General features: G+C 41.0%; 2 protein-coding genes across 4 annotated transcripts in view; one reads left to right on the top strand and one right to left on the bottom strand.

The window, feature by feature from the left end:
- The window catches only part of fancc (FA complementation group C), a 43,477-nt gene extending 22,042 nt beyond the window's left edge, over positions 1–21,435 (top strand). For both annotated transcript variants that reach the window (XM_015972851.3, XM_015972852.3), the window contains exons 5-16: positions 3,172–3,276; positions 3,378–3,442; positions 3,792–3,941; positions 4,300–4,456; positions 9,033–9,088; positions 9,200–9,299; positions 11,272–11,341; positions 13,852–13,945; positions 15,715–15,889; positions 16,572–16,784; positions 18,717–18,866; positions 20,876–21,435. In XM_015972851.3, the coding sequence (XP_015828337.3) occupies positions 3,172–3,276; positions 3,378–3,442; positions 3,792–3,941; positions 4,300–4,456; positions 9,033–9,088; positions 9,200–9,299; positions 11,272–11,341; positions 13,852–13,945; positions 15,715–15,889; positions 16,572–16,784; positions 18,717–18,863 (1,332 nt within the window). In that variant the 3' untranslated portion in view covers positions 18,864–18,866; positions 20,876–21,435. The remainder of the gene's footprint in view (positions 1–3,171; positions 3,277–3,377; positions 3,443–3,791; positions 3,942–4,299; positions 4,457–9,032; positions 9,089–9,199; positions 9,300–11,271; positions 11,342–13,851; positions 13,946–15,714; positions 15,890–16,571; positions 16,785–18,716; positions 18,867–20,875) is intronic.
- Positions 20,530–25,012, bottom strand: part of aopep (aminopeptidase O (putative)) — a 124,344-nt gene continuing 119,861 nt past the window's right edge. For both annotated transcript variants that reach the window (XM_015972850.3, XM_070546141.1), the window contains one exon: positions 20,530–21,082. The gene's annotated coding sequence lies outside the window, so the exon portion shown is untranslated. The remainder of the gene's footprint in view (positions 21,083–25,012) is intronic.

Below are 25,012 nucleotides of genomic sequence, written 5' to 3'. Positions count from 1 at the left end.
ACTGTAGATTTATGGAGGGATCATTTATATGGCAGGAACTTGTCCCCAAAGCCTATTTAGTTGTTTTTTTTTCTGTGAAAGAAAGATTGCTTTTGACCTAAAGAATTTGCCACCCATCTATTCATCTTCCTTCCATTCCACTAACAACCACACCCCTTTTTCTTGCCTAAAACTCAGCCATTGTAGTGTTTTCCAGTCTTTCCACTAACCATCTTTGCTTCTGTCTCTTCCCTCACTCCCACTGTGCCTCCTTACCAACTGTGGCTTGAGACTGATCAGTTCTGTATGTGCTCGGTGTACAGGCTTTGAGAACTTTCAGATGGAAGCGATTGGAGTGGTTTTGTGCGACTTTGTGGAGGGTAATCATCATGGTGTGCTTCAGAGCCTGGCCAGAGAAACCACACAGCTACACCATCAGCTCTGAAGCACGTATTTCCCTCTGGTTTATTTATTTTTTTGCTCCATGTTGGGCTTCTCACAGTATCTTTTTCTGCCTTTTGGTGTTTGTCGCCGCTTTATCTGGAGTCTTAATCTGCTTCATAGTGTGGATGTCTTTTTAGCTTAGAAACCTTGTAATACTTGTTCTTTTTGAGATACGATTGGTCACTCTGAGTTGCGCATGCATGCTGAACATGAACATTTTCTTGAAACACTGCATGCATTAGCCACAGAACATGCATGGATACAAAAACATGCAACACCATTATGTGTCAACACAAGGGCTCTGTGACAGGCCCTCAGAGGGTGACTTTAATTGTTCATCAAAGTGACGAAGATCAGAAGCATGTGATTGGTCAGGATACGGCCTCCTTCCAATTCATCAACAGCACGACCATTCCCCCCCTCAAAAAAATTTAACGAGTGCCAAAAATATCTAGCAGCAGACTCGGAGCAGATTTAGGCCTAGTCCACACGTAGCCGATTTTTTTTTTAAACGAATATCCGCCCCCCAAAAACTTGCATCCACACCACCTCGTTTTAAAAAAAACTGTCCACACGTACCCGGATAACTACGTTGTTAAGGACATGCCAGACCTGTAGGCGGCAGTACTTCCCCCGTTCTTAGCCTCGTCCTTCGTCTGTGGTCTTCCGCAAGGAGCAGTAATTCCGCTTGCAAAAACAAACAAGCAAAAAGCGCTTGGACAATTGATGGATCGGGTAGTGACAGAGTGCAGCTCTGAGGGCTTCCATGATGTCGGCTAGTGTAAACACAGGTCGCACACGTGATGTCAGCATTTTTTGTCGCGGAAAGTGACGTTGCGGACCTTAAAACTCTGGTTTTGTCTGTCCACACGCAGACACCCAAAACGGAGAAAACGCAGATCTTCACTTTGGCCGGAGTTTTTAAAAAGATCCGTTTTCGCGTGAAAAAACTCAGTTTTCCTGTGGATGACAGGCCAAAACGTGGAAAAATATCTACGTTTTGGCAGGTCCCCGGCTACGTGTGGACAGGGCCTTAAAGTCTCATTAGTCATCAGTGAGCTGCAGCAGTGGCTGCGCTCGGGAACTTTTTAATGGTTTGACAATATCTAAAGGGAGACTAGGCAGTTTTGGCTTGCTTTTAGTACCCCTAATGTCTGTTTAATTTAACCAAAAGCAAACTTATCTCCTAGCTGACGTGTTAGTTTTTTAACACCTTAATCAAACAGCTAAAATGTCTCCCCAGCCTTCATTAGTGTCTACAGGAGCGATTCACCACTAAATTAAAATATCAGCTGTGTTCTTGATCTAAAACACACAGCAAACCTGCTGGAGCAAATTGCTGTACCAGGCATGTCAGCTCAATTTTTTTTCTAAGTCCAACAGACCGGATCGGCAACTCTGAAGTTGCAGGTGAAATAATCGGCCTCAGGGGGCGACAGGGTCTGTGTGGCCTTTCATTAACGCTGTAAAGGGCCATTTTAGCACATACTGGCTCAAGAAAAAGATGTAAAAATAAGAAAGATTTCCCTAGTGTCTCTTTAAAAACACCTTCCGACAAAAGTCAGTCGATGTGAATGTTTACTGACTGAAGGAGCGCAAAGATACGTAGCTAACCTTTTATTCAGGGACGGAAATGTGGATCTGGAGCTTGGCCTATGTGAGCAGAGCACATCTTGGCTAGTAGAAGCTACCTATTAGCTTTAGTAACTCCACCGCATGGCAGAACACATCCAGGCTTATGTCTTTTGTGAAATTAAGTCAGCACAGCTGCATTTTTACCCGGGAAAGAGGAGCAAACAAAGGCGGCGGAGGGGTCATGCTGCTGTTAGTCAATCAGAGACAAGAAGTTTGCATTTCATGAATATTAATAAGTAAGATGTGTAATCCTAGCCCCCCCCCCCCCCCCCCCCAAGCCCCTCCGACAAAATTCTACCCCATGAAACTGGAGCGCTACAGAATTTTTCCCACGGAAAACCACTCACACGACATTCATTCATACTGGAGACCACAGCAGATTCATTGTAAAAACAAGTGAAGGAGACCTTTAAAGTGTTAGTTCTTATTTGAATCTGCTCAAAGCGGTGGTAGTGGGTCAACTTGGTGACTGAAGGAAGTGCATTTTATTTCAAATAATCCTCAAATAACATTTAAGATCCTCAGGGTTTCGACTGAACTTTTGCTTCTAGCAGTGAAAATTCCCGCCCAACACTCACTGTATTAATTATATTACCAGATGTTTTGTGTTACAACAAATCAGTGTTTTTTATTCATTTTAATACTTTTTTACATGCACATTTTGCTGGTTTTTAGTTTATTTAAACACAGTTTGACACAACTCCCATCGCATAAATACTTGCAGTAAAGTATTGTGCTTTTTATTTCTTCCTTAATAAAAACACGCTTCACAGACGAGAACTGGTCGAGTTTAATGATCTAGTTTATCAGTTTGTCATGAGGCCCCTTTAAAAAAAATCTTGTAAAACACCAAGACCCTTTGTAATAACGAATGCTCATTTCTGAAGCTGCTCATATGCTGTCCATACATTCTCACTAACTGGAATACCTTTTCTCCACTCATGTGTTTCAAACGATGTGACGCCAACAGAGTCATTCTGTTTTCCTGTAACCAATTAGCTTTGCTGTAATGAATCTTTGGGTGTGGGGGAGACGGCACCAAGCTCTTGTCCATTGTTATATGCACGACGTGCCAAAAGTGTGCTGCAGTTTGTGTTTTCTCCTCTCCCACAGAAAGTGTTGTGTCAGCTTGCCACAGAAGATGATGTTGCGGTCCAGGCACTAACGAAGCACATGGGTGTTCCAGCCAAAGAGTATCATGTCAAGGTACTACAAAAGGTATGGTGTCTTAAGTGCAACTGACTTGATTCTTATTCATTTTCACGGATACTGAATTACACCAACTCGTTTTCCTAATTGTGGCATTTCTTGTGTTTCAGATGGTGATGTGGCTGAAGGAAAATGTTGAAAACAATCACAGCTCTCAGAGTGAGGTGAATCAGAGGTAACCTGAATCTACATTCAAGATTGGATTAGGATTAACATGCTGACTGTTTTGTTAAAGGGTTAATGTAAGATCGAGATGAAATTAGGTTATCAGAGTTACTGTAAATCCTCGAATACAGGCCCGGGCCTTTATTTACTCAAGGGCATCCTGGTTCAGGCCTTTATTGGAACGAGGCCAGAATTAGAAACAGGTCTCAGTATCAATTTGAGCAAAATAAACTCCCAGTAGAATGAATAAAAACAAGATTTTATGTCTTTTTGAACCTATAAAACACAAGGTTTGTTTATTGAAAGTGTACAGTTCACGTTGTACGTACGTATGCATTTAGAACGTTTTTGTGTGACAGCATCCTGTCGGGATCAGAGGTTTTTGTTCCCCTTGCCACTTTTCCTGAGGCTTCTCCTGTTATTGGTGCTTTGCTGCAACAACCTATGACTTCAATCTCAGACTCTCTGAACGAAGACTTCTTTGATGCTCTGAGCTCAAGTCAGTCAAGGTACGGGAGCGATCCATGTTGTTGTTGTTATTGTAGCCTATAAAAGTTGTGCGTTATTACTGAGCTCCAATTTCATGCATTTATTGGTTTACAGTACAGTGCTGACAAGCAGATTAAAGGATCAGGGTAGTTTTAAACAACTGAAGTTCAGAATGTTTTCTGACATGCAAGACAAAATATAGTGCAATTTTCTAATTGATGTCAATTTTAATTTGAAAAGAAACTATTTCCAGGGCTTCACTTGACCCACTTCAATTGATTTAGTGAAATAAGCACGATCATTAATCTGACAAAAATTTCAGAAAGGATTGTTTTATTGTCATTTAAAAAAAGAATAATCAGAACATATTATTTCCAGATATGGTCTGCAGTTGGAGAAGCAGGCTTTAGTCTCTCTGTGGTGCCACAGCCTGCCCAGCCTGGAGGAAGCAGTGCTCAGTCTTCTGAAGTCTGTCACGTGCAGCGGGTCAGCAGCACCACAGAACCTCGAGCACCAAGTAACAAAGTCATTTCTGGTGAGATTTGGTTTGTATTTAAAAATTACAATTAGTACCCCAAATAGAATAAATTCATAAATCTGAATTAGCTAGATACAAAGCAAACTTGCGCTTATGGTTTTTATGCTTTTCCTTTATGTTTCATGTTGTATTTTTACCAATATCTGATAACTCTGATAACCAACAGATAACTCTAACCCCAGATTCATAATGGGAGCGTCTGCGGCGCGTTGCGGCTGCACGTTACGGCAGCAGCATACTGCTTATTATATGAATGGTTTGTAAAATATGTGTCAATAAAAGAGTAAAAACCAATAACGATAATTTCCATTTTTACATCTTAATGCCATTAATAGCTGATATTTGTGGCATGCCGATAATATTGGACATCTCTAATATATAAAGCCTTTTAGCATCTGTTAATTTAGAACCACTGATCTAGAAAAAGATTTCTTTAAAAGACTGGACTCCGATTTACTGTCTTCTTAAAAAAAAGAAAGAAAGAATGGCTTTAACCATTTAAAACAACTTCAAGAGGAGCAGTATGTTGTTTATATATTAAAGCATTTACACTAATTACTGTTAATCTCCAAAACCAACCATGAACTTCTAGATGAGCATAGTATTTACTTTGCTTTACAGCAGGGGTGTCAAATGTGCGTCCCGCGGGCCGGATGCGGCCCACAAGCGGGTTAACTCCGGCCCGCGAGATGGTTGTGAAAACTTTATTTTCATACTTTACAATGTAGAGTGAAAATAAACTTATCTTTGTGAGCAAGTTTTCTCTGTAACGAGTATAAATAAAACAAAGCTGCGCTCAAGGCTCACACAAGAACTTGAATCCCATCCTGAAGATGGCTGCCACTCAGGATGTGACTTCTGATATTGATGTGCTGGTGAAAGCTAAAAGATGTTAGGTAAAATGAGTCAAATATACTTTAAGTGCTGCATGGAACTGATCTTGCCATATGATCTGTAAGCTCTTTGAATCACTAAGGAATTTTTTATTATGTATTGATTTTTTTTTTTTTTTTCAAATTTTCAAGTACACTTCAGGTGTTGTACTTGTACTACACTGTCCTCAGGCTCCAGCCTTGTTTCATATTGATTGTATTAAAACAAAGAAAACAATCTGAAGTTTTTTTATTTATTTATCGGTCCGGCCCACTTGGGACTAGATTTCCCTCAATGTGGCCCCTGAGCTAAAATGGGTTTGACACCCCTGCTTTACAGTGACAAATTCCCAATGACTGGCAACTAGTTTAAACTCATTCGGTACTTTCAGCGTTTTAGATTCATCTTTTCTTGGTGTGGATTCTCATTCATCCAGGACACTCAAATCCTGGAAGTTAAATTATTTTAAAAGGCAACTGGACAATAGAAGAAGTCTATTTAAAAACATATTTGAGGATGTACCTCTTTCACTTCCATAACTACTCTGTTTGCACCAGTAATAGAGGCCATGCTTCACATTCTCTTTTGAAACGGATTCTTTCACGATGACTTATAAGTGTAATCTGGAACCGTTTCTCTACCTTCACTGCTGCATAAATTGGCATTATTTGCAACATTTTAATACCGATGATGTACTGCTCTTGTTAAATGAGATTGTTTTGCGCACATTATGAATCGTCTGCCTCAAATTATAGATCTTCACATCAGAAATCATTTAGCTTAAATCCGTATGTGTTCAGCGTTGCTTTGAACTGCTTTGTGAACTGAAACCAAACACCATGCTGTTTTCAAAACCATAGATCTTGGAAATGTTCCATGTATTTTGGGTAAGATCTTTATTGAGTGTTTTGCCTGGTAAAAAATATTCAGCTTTGCTCAGCACGCATCTCACATACTTTGGTGAGCATTATGTCGCATCTCACATCATTTAGCTTTATGTTACAAAGCCTTTACAGTACAGCATAAGTACTGCACGTGCCATCACTTGAATGTTTCAGCAATCCTTGCCCTATATAGCTTGCACCTTGTTTGAAAATACACAGCCCAAAGGTTCTACCCCTTTCTTTAGGCTTCCCCTCCTTAGCCACACTTCCAGAATACAGGGTTGCAGAATATTTGGTCCCACTGGTTCAAATTTACGACCTGTTGTTGGCACCTTTTCTGCCATAATTCATAACAAAACACACCTATGTTGCCATGTAACAATTTAGTATGCTAGCTAATATAGTGTAGCATTTTATGATTGGAAAGCCATGCAGTTTTTGCTTTCTTTTTTTATTCTTATTTTCAAAATCCGATTAGTTGAGTGCCACCAAAAATTTGGGAAAACTCCATGAACAACAGGTCAAAACTTCCAGAACCTGACCCAAACTTACTCCTAATCGCTGTTTCCGGTTTGTCGGCTCCCCAAACATGCGTTTACGGAGCAGCAAATGAACAGATGGCTCTGTCAGCTGACAGAGGACAGGCTGCATTCACAAACAACAGGTCCGTCACCTAAACGTTTCCCACAAAGAACAAAACAAGATTCTAAACAGATCACGTAAAACAACTTCTTGAATGAAATTTGTAAACACAACTAGAACAAACATTCCGTTACTCTAGCTAGGCCAGCTCTGGCTTTGCTTCCTGTTCAGCTGCTCCAAGCTAAGACCGTGCAATTCATTCACAGAGGGGAAGGAACTGTCAGAGGGCATTTTGATAGATGGATCATGATCCAATCATAAAGGATGAGACATTCATAACGATTGAATGAAAAATTTCCTGAATTGAATGTGTCAAAGGTGATAACATTTATTCATTTTTTGACCAAATTTAATTGGTTGCCCTCTGTGTGTGAAGAGCATTTCAAACAATATGGCCGAAAATGCTCCAGAAAAAAACCCCTCATACTCCAACTTTAATGTTAAATGTAAGAATATCAATAAATGAAATAAATATATCACTAGCACAAAAATACACCAAAATCCTCCAAATAAATATCTACTAGAATCTGTTCCTTTCTCAAAGTTAGACCAACTTTCTTGATTTTGCTTTTGCCAATCATCTGTTCAACGCAATACATTTACTTGTGCACATGTTATGAAGAATATCCTGTTTACCTATGTTACCGGTTTCATTTTCCTTAGGAGCTATGAATGCTTAGAAACCTAAGCAGGAAGATGAGAACCTACCTGCCTTTTGCACCCACCAACTTGGGTTAAGCTTGTCAGTTGTGTCGCTGTATTTTACCCTGGGTGATGGTCCACTTACGTTGTGAAACACACATTGTGAGTTTAGGAACCAGTCTCACTAATTAAGATAGACTGAAACACACTGTTTTGCGTGCATTTTAATTAAATACACTACATACATGTGATGATTGTGTTGGACTGTGTCATGTTGAGTTTGTAAGAACTGCTAAACCTTTGTTTTACCCTTTCATCCACCTCTGATTCTTTTTATTTGCTCATGTGCTCATGTGTTCATTCAAACCACAGTCAGCAAGCCTTTGATTACCATATTCAATCTGGTATAGTATTTGAGAGTGATTTAGGTGGAAATATGACCAAACTGGCCTGTCCCTTGTTCAATAAATGATGTCAAAACATGAAAAAAAAATAACCCTCAGGTTGGCCCTTCCCACCCTTCCAGTGAGAAAGCCCCATAACAATTAATACTCACTTCCTGGGTCTGCAATGCCAAAAAGAAGGATGTTTGTTGACCCTCCTTGAAGCAATACTGGTATTGTATGGAGGAGAATGCTAAAACACGCTCTTATTTTATCCCATCAATCCATAACTCACACACAGGCATTACATGATACAAGGATGCAGATGTGCATCCTTATGCACGAACAGATGTGTAATCCGAGTTTAAATGGAGAAAATGTTCAGAATTAGGAAGGAAAATATTGATGTTGTAATTGCATGATGTAAACACTTGGTGGCACTGTTTTATAATTTTCCCCCTCTAACTACAGTCACACCTGGACTGGAGAAAACTGTTTGCCACTCTTTTATAAAACCAGTTTTACTGCTCAGGTTTAACCTCATGCTGTCAGTTAAATGTTACACCAACCGCTGGACCAACACACCACTCTTCCTCGGGACATTCCTAACTGCTGACTCAAATAAGAGCCTCTAAACCGGCTGCTAGTAAGTCAGATAAACAGAAAAAGTGGGTCATTTCTGTTTCTCTTTGTAATCATTCCACTACTGTACCGCTCAGCAGGTGGAAAGCCTGTATGGTTAAACGGCTTGTGGTCCTTCCAGAGTAAAGCACATGGCCTTCTATGAGCTGCATGTTGAGGGGGAGATAATTAGGGAATGTGAGATATACACAGTACAGCTGTTAAATGTTTGCGCTGGGGCGTTTTAGAATGTGTTAATAAATCTAAAACACATGACGAGCGTGGCTTAAGAAGAGACGAGGATGGGAGATGAGTGTGTGGGTGTTGTTAAAGACGTCTGACAGAGTGGTGAACAGTTTAATGGTGAGAAAGTGAAAATGGATCAACGGAGATTTAAAAGGATTCCAAAATAATCCGACAGCGGCACCTGGTGGTTTTCTCCTAAAACAAAGTATTTTTCTGAGTTTTGTTCCTTTTGAGCTGTGTTTAGTTCATAGCTTTTGAGACGTGTATTTTTGTGTGTTACAGCCTGAAGCTTGTGCTCAACATTGTTCAATTTTCTTAGTTGTGAGCGATATCTTCAGGTAAGTGTTGAATGTGCATTTTAAACTAAATATATTTATTGTTGTGTGTTTTTCTCATGTGTGAAATGTTTTAAAATGCTTTCTAATTCTGTGTATTTGTACATTTGACAGATCCGTTCTTAAACAGAATGAAACAAGTCAGCCTGTTAGATCTGTTGTTCAGACCGTAACCAGGTGTGTCTTGAGGGAATTGTCGCTGCTGCAGCCTCAGGTCAGTCTTTGCCATTTTATGTTACAAAGGTCTTATATGAATATTTGTCCTTCCGTAGAGAAGCAATCTGCCTAATTCATTTATTTTAATTGTTTTGAATGTTCTTTAGATTTATGTAGTTTTTTAAGCAACTGTGTGATAGACTGATATGGAACATCTGTAGATTTGCTGCTGCTAAGTCTATAAATTTATATACTTATTTTGAAGACTTACTTGTCCACAAGAAATTTCGCCAACTCTTATCAGTCTACGCACGCCCTTAAACACTCGTGCACTCACTGACAGCTGTGAACTGTAAGCGGATATTGAACATTATTGGCTAAGGCTGAACGGTGGTCAGTTCAAATTGCATTGGGCTCTATGGGACAATGATGGGCTTAGCAAAAAGGAAATGAAGGATAGCCCACATTATCTCACAGTACAGAGTAAGACGTTTACGGATTAGTTCATAATTCCTGAAAGGGGATTAACTCTGGATTGTAGTTTTTAAACTGATTCGATGCTCTAGAGTTCACATATTTAATGGGACATTTTGCAACTTTTGCGTATTTTTAAAATGATTCTGTTGCGCCAGTATGTACTAAAATGACCCTTTACAGGGTTAAAGGCCGCACAGCCACTATATCTCCCTGCGGCCAGAATATTACACCGGCTGCAACTTCAGAGTTGCCGCTCCGGTCTGTTGTAAAAATTGAGCTGACATACCTGGTGTTGTGGTCTGGTTCCAGCACGTTTCCTGCATGTTTTAGATCATGAACACAGCTGATTTGTTTAATTTAGTAATGAATCACCCCTGTAGACACTAATGAAGACTGAGGAGACATTTCAGCTGTTAGATTAAGTTGTTAAAAAGACACATGCACAGTGACGAGAAAAGTTTTGCTTTCAGTTCTACAAATGGACATTAGAAGCGAGACAAAGCTGCCTAGTTTCCCTTTAAGAACAGATAGCAATTTCAAATAAGCAAAGAAAAACATTTTAAAAAAATGAAAGCTACACTTTTGAATGGAGGTCAAGTCTTCAAGCTCCTGGCAAGGCTAAAAATCTATGGTGATCACTGTATAAAGTTTCACATTAGGATGATCTAGGGACCTTTGGAAGGGAGTAAAGTAGAGATCTGTCCATCCGTCCATCTTCTGAACCCACTTTGTCCACCCGGGGTCGCTGGTGCCTATCTCCAGCGGTCAACGGGCAATCAGGCGGGGTACACCCTGGACAGAGAGCCAGTCCATCGCAGAGCAACACAGAGACACACAGGACAAACAATCATGTATACACACACCTAAGGACAATTTAGACAGACCAATCAACGAACCCAGGACCTTCTTGCTACAAGGCAACAGCTCTAACCACTGCACCACCGTGCAGCCTGTAGAGATTTGTACAAAGAGAAAGCAAATTTTTTGGGCCAATTTCAATAACACACCTATAAAATGTTAACAAATTTCCTGCTTAGACTAATTTCATTTCGATTTTCACTTAAAACAATAAAATGTGGCTTTAGTGTAACCTCTTTGTTCATGTTAATCACCTGCTCTGATGTGCAAATATGTTCTCTTTCTAAAAACTGCCACTTCTCTTAATTTGTCATCCAGTTAGTCATCTTTAATGGATGCAACTGCAATTATCTGCCACTGGTGTGCCATTCATTAGTAATAATAATACTAAAAACAGAAAAATCAGATGTGCAATTCTGTAGCTGTGATATATTATCAGCTTTGTGCTTGGAGCCGATTCCTTTTTCACCTCCATTAAACAGTAGATGGCAGTGGCACCGTGTGTTCACACTGACCTGTTGCCACTACATGCCAAATGCCTCCTATTACACGCTGCATTACACAATCACATCTACTGTATCACCATTACACAGGCTCCTTTTGAGAAATGATACTTTCAGAGAGGAGTTTGTAGAGCCCACAGGTTGAGAAACATCAGATTAATCTAACCAAAAATGTGCTTTGTGTTGTTTTAGACTTCTTTAAAAGACTTCTTCCCACAATCCCCTTCGAGTCTGCTTGTTCCTCTGCTAACCATGCCATCAGGTCAGTGTATTTGTCCTACGCCACAATGCACAAGAATCAAATGTAATGTAGTTTTAAGCATTTTATATTATTCACACACACAAACTGTTTAATAAAATTTAAGAAATCTCTGACTGAGTTTGCGTCACATTAAGACCAAGAAGATCACGTTTCAGCGCCGCTTATCAGTGTGTGCCCAGACTGGCCTGTAGGCAGGAATCTTTGACTTGAATAGAGCCATTTAGGGACACTGTGACGACCGGCCAGAATTCACAGTTAATCATTACACTGTGTGTGTGTGTGTGTGCGTGCGTGCGTGCGTGTGTGTGTGCGCGCGCGCGTGTGTGTGTGTGTGTGTGTGTGTGTGTATTTCTCACCAGAAAGTGAATGAATATGATACTGTTAATAAAAAAGGGAAAGAATGGAGGTGGCAGCTTCCTCAGAATGAGTCATAAATATAGATATAGCTCTGCATTTTTAATACACAGCCTGGGGGGATTGGAGATATTTGTTTAACATTGTTTGTTGTTCTGAAATGTCAACTTGTTGAGGTTGGAGTGGAACATTGGCTTGTGGCAGGACAGTATTTTTTGGAGAATGGGGTGTACAGCAAACACCAATCTGGTTCTGAAAGTGATTAGAAGTAGATGCTGGGGATTTGTGTGTGTGTGTGTGTGTGTGTGTGTGTGTGTGGGGGGGGGGGGGCAATAACTTAACCCTCTGGAGGCAGGCGTTGCAGATTTGCAACGTTAAAACCTAGACACTAATGAAGGCTGGGGAGACATTTCTGCTGTTAGATTAAGGTGGTAACATGCAAGGAGATAAGTTCTGCTTTTTGTTATACTGAATGGACATTAGGGAGTGCAAAGCATGCCGAAACTGCTTAGTTCCCCTTTAAAGTCAATGCCAAGTGTCTCTAAATGATAAAAAAAAGGTCTAAGGTGAAGAGAAACAAATGTCTTCATTTGTGGACGCTGGGTCTCAAGAGGTTAATTCAGATTAGATGATTAAAACTATCATTAGTTTAAAAATTAGTAATAATTTTTTATTTATGTGAAAATAATTACTACATAGCAAAAATCAAAAGACATCACTGATAAATTAATCTAAATTATCTAAAAATAATTAAATGAAACACAGTTACAGCTTTTTTTCTAATAGGTGAATTATTGGTATTGTATATAAAAACTATTTGCATAAATGGCCTGTATTTGATATAGCGCCTTCTAGAGTCCTGGACCCCCCCCCCCCCCCCCCCCCCCCCAAGGTGCTTTACAGCACAGTCATTCACGCACACATTCACACGGTGGTGGGGATGAGCTACGATGTAGCCACAGCTGCACTAGGGCGCACTGACAGAGGCGAGGCATAAAGAGTGGAATAAATTGGTTAGAATTAGGGATGTGTGATATCAGCTTTTTTTTTGTTTTTACTGATATCCAATATATCGATGTTGGCTAATGCAGCCAGGTATACCACATATTGGAGGTTTTTCTACAGTTTGGACATCCACACAAAGTGAAGTTAAAAGGCACAAAAACTAATTCTTTCAAAAACTCTGATCAAAGTGGAGATTTGCAAAATATCCGTTGTTCGGATGTAAATAACTGGGGTTTTAGGTTTTGTAATCTCCCTATCCTCGACAAAAATGCACTGGCATCACATGTACACTCACTTGTGTTACAAGCTCAGTTACAAGAAGACCAGTTGTTGCCCACCACTTAGTCATTCCACATCACAGGAATGTTTTTCATCAAAAAACACCAACAAACTTGGGAACTACTGCCACCCACAGGCTTGGCATGCCTTTGAGTGGGCCTCCCAATACACATTGCATAGCATTTGTTATTTTGCCGAAACGAGGTGATGTGGACCCAATATTTTTTCCTAGACGGGAGGGGCAGATTTTACATTTTTTTACAAAAACATGGCTACGTGTACATTGCTTTAATTTCTTAAACCAATACCAATTTATGTTGGCCATGACCCCCCACCCCCCTCCCCACCCCAATACAGACTCCGGTGATTTTTGCAAATACTGACCAACTGTACAAAAGGTTTTTGTATCATATTTCATAGAGATGTAAGACAATATCAATATGGCAATATGTCATCATATTTTTTCCAGCGATATATCAATATTCAAAAGCTGCGTATCGAAAATATTGATATGGCAATATATTGTGATATTTGTTCCTGCAATTTTATATCGATATTCAAAAGCCGTCTATCTAATTTTTAGAAGAATTTACATGCAAACATTTCTGTCTTTTCTTTTCTTTTGGTATAATTCATATGCCGACGAAGCAGTACGTGATGGGTTTTGTTTCCACCATTGAAATATAAATCCCTCTGTTATGGTTCAGATGCCTCATGTTAAACATGTTAAGTATTAGTTTGGACTGCTTATTGAATGTTCCTACAATAAATAAAGTAAAAAAAAAATCGCCAATACTGTCTGACTGAATGTATCGCAATACACATCCCTAGTATGGATTGATTATGTCAGTATTACGGATGTTGTCTTTCAGAGATGCCTCAGGAGGCTTTAAATAACCACCTGAAGTGGCTCAGCAGCTCATTACAGCGACTGGCAGAGGATGGAGACGAAGGCTGCAGCACCAGGTTAGAGAGAGAAAGCTTCCCCGGGTAAAATGTGCTAATGTGTCTGCTTCTGCCAGCATGCTGAACGTCTGCGCGGTATTCTTATTTCCATTAGCTGCTCTTGAGCCGGTGGTTATTCGGTAATTTTTTCCCCTTGAATCTTAGCAGAGAGCTCCTGGAGCACAGTGCGGCTTCTCCGAGCATTCATTAGGGAACATTAACATTGGGAAAAGGAGCCCTGTGGAGAAAGCAGACTCTGGGAAGCTCAAGAAAGAGTAAGAAAAGAGGATAATCAAAGAGCAGGGAGTGCCTGCACAGTAACAACACCACACTGGCATGGAAAGAAGAGCAGACAGAGCTGCTCTGGTTCAGCTAATTCAGAAAAAAAGTGGATAGAAAGAACACAGATACAGAACACAGTTGATGTCCTAAAGATGGAGATGGTTGACTTGAGTCCCCCCAGCTGCGGTTTTGAACAAGGCCCATTATCCCTACCAGCGTTCCGAGTCTTGAAGCTGCATGCAGAATCTCGGAACGGAGTTCTAAGCCGGCGGTGGGAAACTAGTTTGTTGTCTTGCTGCTGCCAAAGCCCTGCAGAGGACTGCTGCTGTTGGTATGTGAAGGGGAGGGATGGAGATGAGGGGAGCGCTAATGATGGTAAAGAGGAAATCTGAGAGAACAAGCACTCCTCTTCAGTCCTCAAGTTATTCTCCCTGTTGCAGCTGTGTAGCTCTTTTTTTCTGTCACAGCACGCTTGGTTTTCAAATCTGAGGTTATGTTACAGTCCATGAAACTCATGAATGTGTGTTTTTCTGTATTTAAATTAGCAATAAGGGCTGCAAATCAACTATTTACCATTAATTACCAGAAGCTTGAATCAAAGACATAATTATTTAGTTTTTTTCTCATTCAGCAGGACTAATTTTGTGTCCTCGATTCAAATGTCAAGCAATTAATGGTAAGTGGTTGATTTGTAGCCCTTATTATCCCTTGCCCTGCCTCCATCTAAAAGGCTAGGTTATCCAGAGTTAATCCTGTAGTTATGCTGCTATAGGCTTAGACTGCTGGAGGACACACTGACCACTTTCCACACTCGACTACTTTCTTCTACAATCTGCTCTTTAACTGTATTATTTCCAGCTTTTCCGGCTGTTAACTTGATTTTTTTCTCTTAAGTGTTTTTCTCCCCAGAAGAAGCTGCAATGATGTTATTTTAGAGCATGTTCTCTTCATGAAAGTGTTCTCAGTTCTAAAGTGACAAAACCATTGCAGTTGTTTTTAGATGAGGTATTTGGTATACAAGAAGACAAACCAAACGTTGACTCTGATCATTTTTTAGGTCAGAGCGATGCAGTTACTGAGTTTTTTTTTTTACTTGTTGCATTTGAAAGCCTGTTGTGATGAAAATGGCACATGGCGTGTTGCAGCACTGGCCCTGTTCTTTATTGTCTGCTTTTATTTGGTGTTAGGACAGAAGTCTGCGTGTGAATTGTGAAATCCAATTATGAGTTGCAGTTTTCAGCAGCTGGTTGTTGGAACAGTTTATGATGGAAAAACTGAGACTAGGACTGGTTAAGTGCCAGGCTGTTAAAAAACTTAACAGACCACCCAAACCACCCGCGTTGTGAGCTGTTTACAGCTTTGTTTGCTGCTCGGATCTGTGCGCTTCAACTTGGAACCAGCTAGCATAATAATGCATCTTCAATATTTCCATTTTTACCAACAAATTCCACTAAATATTTTATTAGCTACTTATAGTTTGGGGCGCTACTTCTCCTCCTGTCCTGCAGAGGGCGCCACCATTTGTTCGAGGCCTGGTTCCTGCTTGTGCAGTGTGCCCACTGGGTGCAGATGGCGGTCCAGCTGCTCGTCACATCAAAACCTGAGGACCGTGATCCCCTTCTGTGGCTTCTGACTTTCTACCATCACCCTACCAACAAGTGGCACCAGAGAGCTTTGCAGCTGGTAAGACCCACAAAAAAAAAAACATTAAAAAAAACTTTACTCTTTTATTTTTTTTTTTTGCTTCACTTTGTTCCTAACTGTTGCTAATTGGATGAATGGCTGCAAGCTTTGTTTCAGACAGCTTTGTTCCAGGAAGAGTTATGAGTCTCTGCAGCTTTAGTTGTGTTATGTCGCGCTGCAGGAGCTAAATCATAAAGAACAACAAAGTTGTGACGTTTGTTTTGTGAGGCCAGAGGACACAATGTGGAAGAAATCTCATCTGGTCGACGCGGCGTCATAACTCAAGAGTGGAAATGTGTGGAAGGTCTGTTTTTCGCTGCAGTCAGGTGCATTGCAGTTGAAAACCAAAGAGCAGAGACAGGAGAAAGAATACATTAAAGAGTAAATAATGGATGACCCCACATCTGAGAGGCAGACAATGGTGAGGAGAGGGAGGCACAGATAAGCCAAGGGAGCTGGGTGATGCAGTATTGATTTCTCAGTGAATGTCTGGCCGGCCGGGCCGTGTTACGTCTCTGTGTGTCTGGTTTGTCCGCCTGGCCTCATAAAACCTCAGAGTCTTGCTGCTGCCCCGGCACAAGCACACGTTTGTCTTGCTTAGGGCTGGCATCCCCTTATCATCTTCATGAATTACTAATCTATTGATATTTATTGAAAGGTACTTGTCTTTTTTTGTTGCCAGGTACGGGTCAGAGAAGCGTGGGACCACCTGCACACTCTTTTCTCCGCCTCCGTGTTTCCTGTTCCTGCTGCCCACCTGCAGCCATTAATCACCCTCCTGTCAGTCAAACCTCAGCAGCCGTCACCAGCCCCGTCGTTGACCCTCGACCTCTTGGTTCATTTTGCCGTTTTCTGCCGGCTAAAACTGAACGTATCAGCAAGTATTTTACAGACGGTGAGATGAGTGTTCTCCTTCCCTTAGTCGTCATTACTCCACAGGTTCTTAGGTCCTTTTGCGACCAAACCTTTGGTGATATCTTTGAGAGATGTGCAACAAATTGATACAACTCTTCAGTCAGAAGAACTAAAGATTTCACATAGAACGTTGGCAAACACGATGAACAGCTGGAAGTGTTCTTTTATTAACTCCTGTTGTGTTTTTTAGCTTATTTAATTGGACATTATTGTCAAATATATAAGAACAGACTTGACCAATTTTACAACTAGTTAGAAACTTTAAAGGGACGATGTGTAGCTTTTACCATTAATCTCTGGAAATATCCATCAAAATGTTGTTGAAAATGTATTAAATGATACCCAGTTGTTGAAAAATATTGCCGTTTTTATAACATATAACCATAAAAATCATGTCTAAAACACATGGGAGCGGCTCTACGTCTCTGGGCAACGCCATATTAGACGCCATGTTTCCTTCTACAGAAGCCCATGAGGACAAAATGCATTTTACTGATTTGTAACAAACGGTTAGAAAGGGTTTCTTAAACGTTGTTTTTCACATTTACATCCTCACTTGTTGCCAGTGATGAGAGGGGGTCTGATGAGCTTATTTTGCTAAACTTTGCACTCCCCAGGGCTTTTTGACCCTTCTTTAGGTATCTACTTCACCCTATTGCCAGAAAAATACACACTGTCACTTTAACTATAGACCCCACTGCTGTCTCTGGCCAGAAAACAGCACTTGCAACTTCAGTGTGCCGGTCCGGTCCCTGTTGGACTTTGTAAAAGTGAAGCTGACATGGCAGCGCTGGCGTCTGCTTCCAGCATGTCAGCTGCATGTTTTAGATCATGATGAACTCCGCTGATTTGTGTAACTTAGTAATGAATCACTCCTGTAGAAACTAATTAAGGCTGAGGTGATGTTTCAGCAGATAGATTAAGGTGTTCAAAAGAGGAACGCACAGCGAGAAGAGTTTCACTTTTGGTTTTACTTCATGGACACTAGGGGGTGCTAAAGGAAAGCCAAAACGGCACGGTAGTCTTTAAAATGTTTATCATACTTCATTTGCATGCTAAGAAGTCGTTTTCCCCCTAAATACTGACCTATACTCTGTCCTGATTGGTTAGCTTAAAATTTGAAAGGGGAAAAAAAGCATCTGAGTAAATATAAGATTGCTAAAAGCCCGGGAGTAAGGCCAGAATAAACATATTACAGTGATCCCTCGCTACTTCGCGGTTCGTTTATCGCGGATTCACGACTTCACGGATTTTTTCTTTGGAGCCTTATTCAAGGGAAATTTGCCGATTCGCGGTATTTTTCTATGCGAAATATCAAGAAATTCCTTTTTTTTTTCCATCAATTTCATCATAAAATGCACTTTTTGTAATAAAATAATAAAAAAAACCAAGTACATTTTTTTTCTATGTAAAGGGAGGGTTTTAAAAGTCTGAATACTGAATACGTGCCGGTTAAATAAATACTGTAAATATGGTGTCCCTACTTGGCGGATTTCACCTATCGCGGCCAGGTCTGGAACGCATCTACCGCGATAAACGAGGGATCACTGTACTTTGAACGCTTGCACAAAAATGTGCAGAAGTTTTCAGCCATTCCCTTTATCTTTGTTTGACTTTGAGTGGTAATCTTTTTAAGTGGACTTGAGCAACAAGTGGGTTGTACAAATTATTTTCTCTCGGTTCTTTTTGTTCTCAGTAGTTTACAGATGAAAAGTGCTTTTTGAGCGCTTTACCAAATTATTTCTACTTAACAGAAAAAAATAAATCAGAGCGACCGGACTTGAAATGCTTTATCTGACGAAGCGTCTTCATCCTGTCCAAGCCCACAGACTTGTTGATTTTACTGTTACGTGTGTGTGTGTGTGTGTGTGTGTGTGTGTGTGTGTGTGTGTGTGTGTGTCTGTCTCTCGAGGTGGTGGATCTGTCTGGTCTGCGTGATGGAGCAGCATGTGTTCTCAGCTCGCTGCATCTCAGAGTTCAGGAAGGAAGCTGCTTCAAGAGTGGCGATGTTCATCTCAGGATCAGAGAACTTCAGAAGACAATAACGCAAATGAATTAAGAGGTATGCGCGTGCACACACACACACACACACACACACACACACACACACACACACACACACACACAAAGTAAAGCAGTAAGCCATACGTTCTCCTGACGGTCACACAGCTACACTGTTGTGGAGCTGTGCTGCTGCATGATGGCAGGAGGAGGCTAAAACAATACAGCAAAGGCAGATTACAGTACAAAAGAAGGGATACATTTACACACACACACACACACACACACACACACACACACACACACACACACACGCACGCGCGCGCGCGCGCAAGGCAACTACAAGGTCCACAAGGACACTTGAGCAGTGACAGATGACGCTGTAAAGAAGCAGCAGCAGTGGCTCGTACGTGTCAGACTCCTCCCACTCACTGAAGCTCCTCCTCCTTCAGCGGCCCCAGACTTGAGTCCACAACAGGCTTAGAGGAGGAGAAAACGCAGGAAAGCCCGTGTTGGTGCTATTTCTGCAGGTTAAAACACTGAATAATTGTATTTAACTATGTTATTTGTAAGCAGAAGCTACTTACAAGTGTAATTTGGTCCACAACTTTAGGCCTGCCTCATGGTGCAGGTGCTTCTACAAGCTGTATTCTGGCCTTTTAATGAACTCGTATACGACATGAATAAAAACAGAAGCCTCTTTTGTTGTTTTCCATGTTTTTGATGTCATTTCTTGTTCTTTATAACTTCGCTTTAATGAGGATTAGAATGCGTTCATACAATTTTATTAACAAGGAAAGTTTTACATCAGATAAAAAATGTTTACAACACATTATTACCAAGATTGGTTTCAGGATCAGAAATCAACTTATTAACTTAGAAAATTAAAACGATATTAATCAAAGGGCAACTACTCTGTTCCATCTATTCCACTTTATTTTCTTTGAGAAGAATCTCTGACATTAGCTGTCTGTAATCTGAAGAAAATTAATTTTAATGCAAACTAAGACAGCAACTGGTTTCCCTTCCGTGGCTGAAACCTGAAAATTATAAAACCTAAAGTTCAAAATAAGATTTTTGATTAGAAGAGCATTCGTTCTTTGAGAGCACAACTGTGATGCATCAAACAACTTATTTTAACTCTCACATTACTTAGCTTCTTATTCTAATAGAAGATGATTAATTTTCACCTTTCTTGAAACAACAGCATCAGATATTAATCCATGATTACATTTGGAGGAGTCTCAGATATCAGCCTTCTCTCTTAGTAATTGCATTTTGCAGAAATTTATAAAATGTATAAAATACATAAGTTGTGCAATGAAAAGAACTGAAGATTATTTTTATTTATTTATAGATGAAATGCATTCAGGGGGCTGCACGGTGGCGCAGTGGTTAGAGCTGTTGCCTTGCAGCAAGAAGGTCCTGGGATCTTTCTGCTTGGAGTTTGCATGTTCTCCATGTGCATGCGTGGGTTCTCTCCGGGTGCTCCGGCTTCCTCCCACAGTCCAAAACATGACTGTCTAAATTGAGTGTGTGTGTGCATGATTGTTTGTCCTGCGTGTCTCTGTGTTGCCCTGCGATGGACTGGCTCTCTATCCAGGGTGAACACCGCCTGATTGCCCGTTGACCGCTGGAGATAGGCACCAGCCCCTCCGCGACCCTACGTGGACAAGCGGGTTCAGATGATGGATGGATGAAATGCATTTAAAAGAAGACTAAAATGCATTTTATGTAAACATATTTATTCCAACATTAAAGGATCAAATTATTGTTGCAAAACACTCACAAAATCTAACCTCAGACAGCAAAAATACCCTGAGAGGCGATGTTTTTCCATGATTTGCAAACCGGAGTTAGATCATTTGTAATAAAAAGTACTTGTGTACCTGAAAGAATTTCCAGGCTCGGCTCCAAAGATGAAGATCCTGATTTCAGACTAAACAGACATGAACTCATCCTTAAACACGCCTACACAAACAGCATCAACTTAAACACAGCAGCTCAGATTCTTAAACGTGACTTGAGGCACCAGGCTTTTATCCATGAAATCCACTTTTGCCGTTACAGGACCAGAAATGGGTGGAAAGATGGGATATTTCTGCCTGACAACGATGTCTTCATCAACAGCTTGTAGTTGGCGCTTTGGCTGGACCGAACCTCTCCAGTTGGCTGTAGAGTCTGAATGCAGCCTTCTGGTGTTTCTGGACTCCTTGAGAACGAGGAGGTGAGGGATGGACCATGGATCGACCAGCATTTCCATCAACCGTCTGAAACCTGGAAGAAAAGAGAGGGTACGCACAGATTGGGAGGATTACATATCATTTGGTTGTTTAAAATGCTTCCCCTGATGTGAGGCCAAACACTGAATATGTCCAGATAAACAAGTCTGACTGAGATTTATTATCGGAGAAATTGTTCAGTTTTTTCATCTTTAATCCATGAAGTTCAATCACTAGATTCATTAAACTATGAATTTATCATATGTATTACATTTTTACAGATTTACAAAGCTTTTTTTTGGTTCATTGTGTACTTATACTTCATCAAAATGTCCCCCTTCTCAAAACTTTTGCAAGTAAACAACATGGTTGTTAAATGTGGGTAAATAGGCATAATCATCCTCAAACCATTTAAAAAAAGAAAAAAATCTGCTCATCTCACTGAGTTTTGGCCAAATCTACCCTCTAAAGTACACACCCAATAAACAGTCTGATTTCAGCTGTCAGCTGTGTGTGTGTTTATGTGTATAACTCGTAAACACACACACACACATTGCATCTCTTGAGACGTCTCCTATCTATTGATTGTCAAAATGATCAATTTCTAGTCAATCCAGTCTTGCACCAGCTTATCTATCCATCCATTTTCCTTGGCTTATCCAGGGTCAGGTTGCGGGGGCAGTAGGCTAAGCATAAAGGCCCAGACTTCCCCCTCCCCAGCCACTTGGGCCAGCTCCTCTGGGGGAATCTCAAGGTGTTCCTTGGCCAGCTGAGAAACACAGTCCCTCTGTTTCCTCCTGGCTAGATGTGGCCAGAAAACCTCACCAGGGAGGCGTCCCAACCAGCTGCCTGAGCCACCTCCACTGGGTGTGGAGGAGCAGCGGTTCTACTCAGAGCCCCTCCTGGATGACTGAGCTTCTTCCCCCCCATCTCTAAAGGAGAGGATAGCCACCCCGCGGAGAAAACTCATTTCGCCCGCTTGTATCTGCATTCTTTTGGTCACTACCCAAAGCTTGTGACCATAGATGAGGGCTGGAACATAGACCGACCTGTGAAGCGAGAGCGGAGCTGGAAGACGGGTCGGATATGTTGGTGAAGGTTCTCACTCATCCAGGTCATGGTAATCCAAAGGGGTTTGAGTGAAGGCAACTGGAGGGAGACGGACCTGTACAATACTCGCCTCCATTTGAGGCAGGACCTCGTCTCTGACCAGGAGAAGGCATTTTACCCTTTACCATCTATAAAGCAAACACTTTGGTTGTTGGGAAGAGTTTCTGTTACAACCCCGACATGTGTTGTTAAAATGTGAAGGGAGGGGGTAACATAAGAAACATGACAGTGGATTAAAAATGGGTTTAATTGCCATTAAAGGTCTTAAAACAAGCGAGCAAACAGATGGAGAGCATTATTAAAATAACGCCAAACAAAAAAAAATTCTCAAAAAGGTTAATATTAAAAGACCAGTTACCAACATTTAAAACATCTGGTTAAAACTTGCATTAAATGTTTTACCAAAACAGGTGTTTTAAAACCAAAGTCTATAAAATTGCATCACCAAGTTAACCTTTAAAACGATCCCTCTGGATCACTCAGAGCTTTCACTTTTAAAAAACTCATCAACTCAAGAGTTCAAACTCATCTAAACCAAGGGGGTGAAACCAAACTCTGAGGCCTGGAGGACAGCAGAACCCCTGCGCTGCTGAAGGCACGGCCTTTTTATCCCAGGTGTTGGTCGTCAGAGGGACTCGTCTCGGCCGAGCTCCTGAGCAGCCTGGAGGAAAGGAGGAGGAGGAGGGGCGGTGTCTGGCTGATCACCGGGGCTGGGCGATCCTGGCTCCTGCATCCAAAGTGGCCAAGCTGGTGGCCACAACATTCTGGTTTGGTGGTGAGCAGACTGGACTCCTGTTCCTGCTGAACTGAGCCAGTGGTTCTGTAGGACTGATTATCAGCTCAGTAGGCACAGGAATCCCAGCCCTTCAATACGTCTCTTGGCAGTGAACCTAACTAACCTTCCTCTTTTTTTCCAAGTGCGTAGGATACAACAAAAGCAGTTTAAAAGAAAGAAGGATCGTTCATTTTCTGCAGTGGGTGAAAGAGGGGGTACTGGAAGCTCGCTGCATCCAGCGATCTGAGAATAATGGTGTAAAATCAGCAAGAAAAACGACTGCATGACAGAAATATGAATCCCATTCCTCCAGAACATGCGTCCTGCCTGCCTTACTTCAGACCACAGGCGTTGCCAGCAGATTCTTTGAAACAGAATCCAACTCAGCAGTTCTTTGAACCACACTTGGCATTAAAGAGACAATTAGTCTGACTAAACACGCGCGAGGAGGTGTGGATTTTGTGGAGAAAATAAGTTTATTTTCAGGAGCCTTCATAGTACGTTGCTTTATCCTTTGATGTGTGGGGAACCATTTCCATCTCATTAGAGTGTAATAAATCACCTTTTAGATACAGGCTCTGATGGCGATTCCTCCCTTTTATAGGCCGTTGATAGTCATTACTCTTTTAAAAGGCCCTAAATATAGGTCTAAAAATGGCCAGCTCCACATGGCCCTCATTTCTAATTCACACATCTGTCCTCGTTTAGTCGTCACTTTGTCGCTGAGAATATAGAGCGCTGTAATGCCTCCTCTCATGGCGTATGTTCTAAAAAAAAATTTGAGATTCGTTATTTTTCAGCCATCTGTCAGGGTTTTGACAAGGGAGCAGGATCGCGTAGATCTGCATTACAGAGAGCTTGTTAAAGAGGTGATTCTGGCAGACTGCACCCGTGATGCTGCCGAGGGTTTGCTGTAAATTACCATGGGCCGGTATTTTACACTCTGGGGTCCCAGTCACTCAGGTTTTAGCACACAGTCCAGCTGCTGATAGCAAAATCTTGGGTGCACTTAGCTGTAATGAGGTTTTTTTTTTCCTGACTACACTTTAAGAAAAGAAATGTAGAATTTTTTATGTTGAATTATGTCAACTGGTTCCAGTAAACCCAGTTGGACAAATGTAAAGCAGAATATACGTTGTTATATGTTATGGTAAATGTTAGTCTTTATTACTCTCTTTTACATTTAAGCAAATAATGGAACCAGCTGATACAACTTGGATAAAGGAGACATATTCTGACTTTTCTTAAAGAGCAAGTCACCCCCAGATCAACATTTTTTTAGCAGATAAACTATATAAATGAGCATCTAATCGTGCTGTAGACACGTCAGTAATTTGGCACTTTAGTGCATCTTAGTTCTAATTGAAATATCCTGCCTAAAACTGTCAGTGTCGCGCCCTCTTCAGGTAAAAACTCCACACTACATTTAAATTTAAATCTACCATTGCTATTAGCTAAGAGGTACTGTGATGTGCCATGTGATGTCACAATGCTGCTGTGAACCTGTGTGTGTATATTTGTTAGCAGCTCTGCCCTCTTGGTCTGCCAGGCAACGGCTCCTTTTGGCGCATTTTTCAAACAGGAAATGGGAGTGGAGTTAGACTCTGGTAGGGCTGTTTAAATTATAATAACTCTGTGGGCAATACCAGTGTTTCCCCTACATAGGCTCAGGCGCGGTGCTGCGCTATGGCTAAAATTCCAGTGCCACACCTACGAGAGTACTCTTCGGAAACGCACGGCAGCGAAGCGGTCCTGGCGCAACAACCCTGCTTGCCCCCACAGGCGACACACGGCTGCGTAACGGTCTGCGACCAACCAACACAGCTGGAAATATGTTTATGAAATTCTTTGCAAAAAAAACCCCCTTCAGATAAAGCTATTTCAGCTGTTTTATTCTTAAAATATTTAATAACTTAAGGAAACAAGCTAGCACGGTATCCGCGGGTCCTTAAAAAGTCTTAAATTAGCTTTTCCAAATTTAAGGCCCTAAAAATCCTTAAAAATGACAAATAATCCTTAAATACAGTTTCCAAAGATCTTAAATTACCAAAGACCCAATAAACAAGATTCTTTTATTTCTATAAAATTTTCGTGAATTTC

This window comes from Nothobranchius furzeri, chromosome 17 (assembly GCF_043380555.1).
Source record: "Nothobranchius furzeri strain GRZ-AD chromosome 17, NfurGRZ-RIMD1, whole genome shotgun sequence".
Lineage (NCBI taxonomy): Eukaryota > Metazoa > Chordata > Actinopteri > Cyprinodontiformes > Nothobranchiidae > Nothobranchius > Nothobranchius furzeri.
The sequence above is the reverse complement of the archived record's forward strand: the minus strand, read 5'-3'. Positions and strand labels throughout refer to the sequence as shown.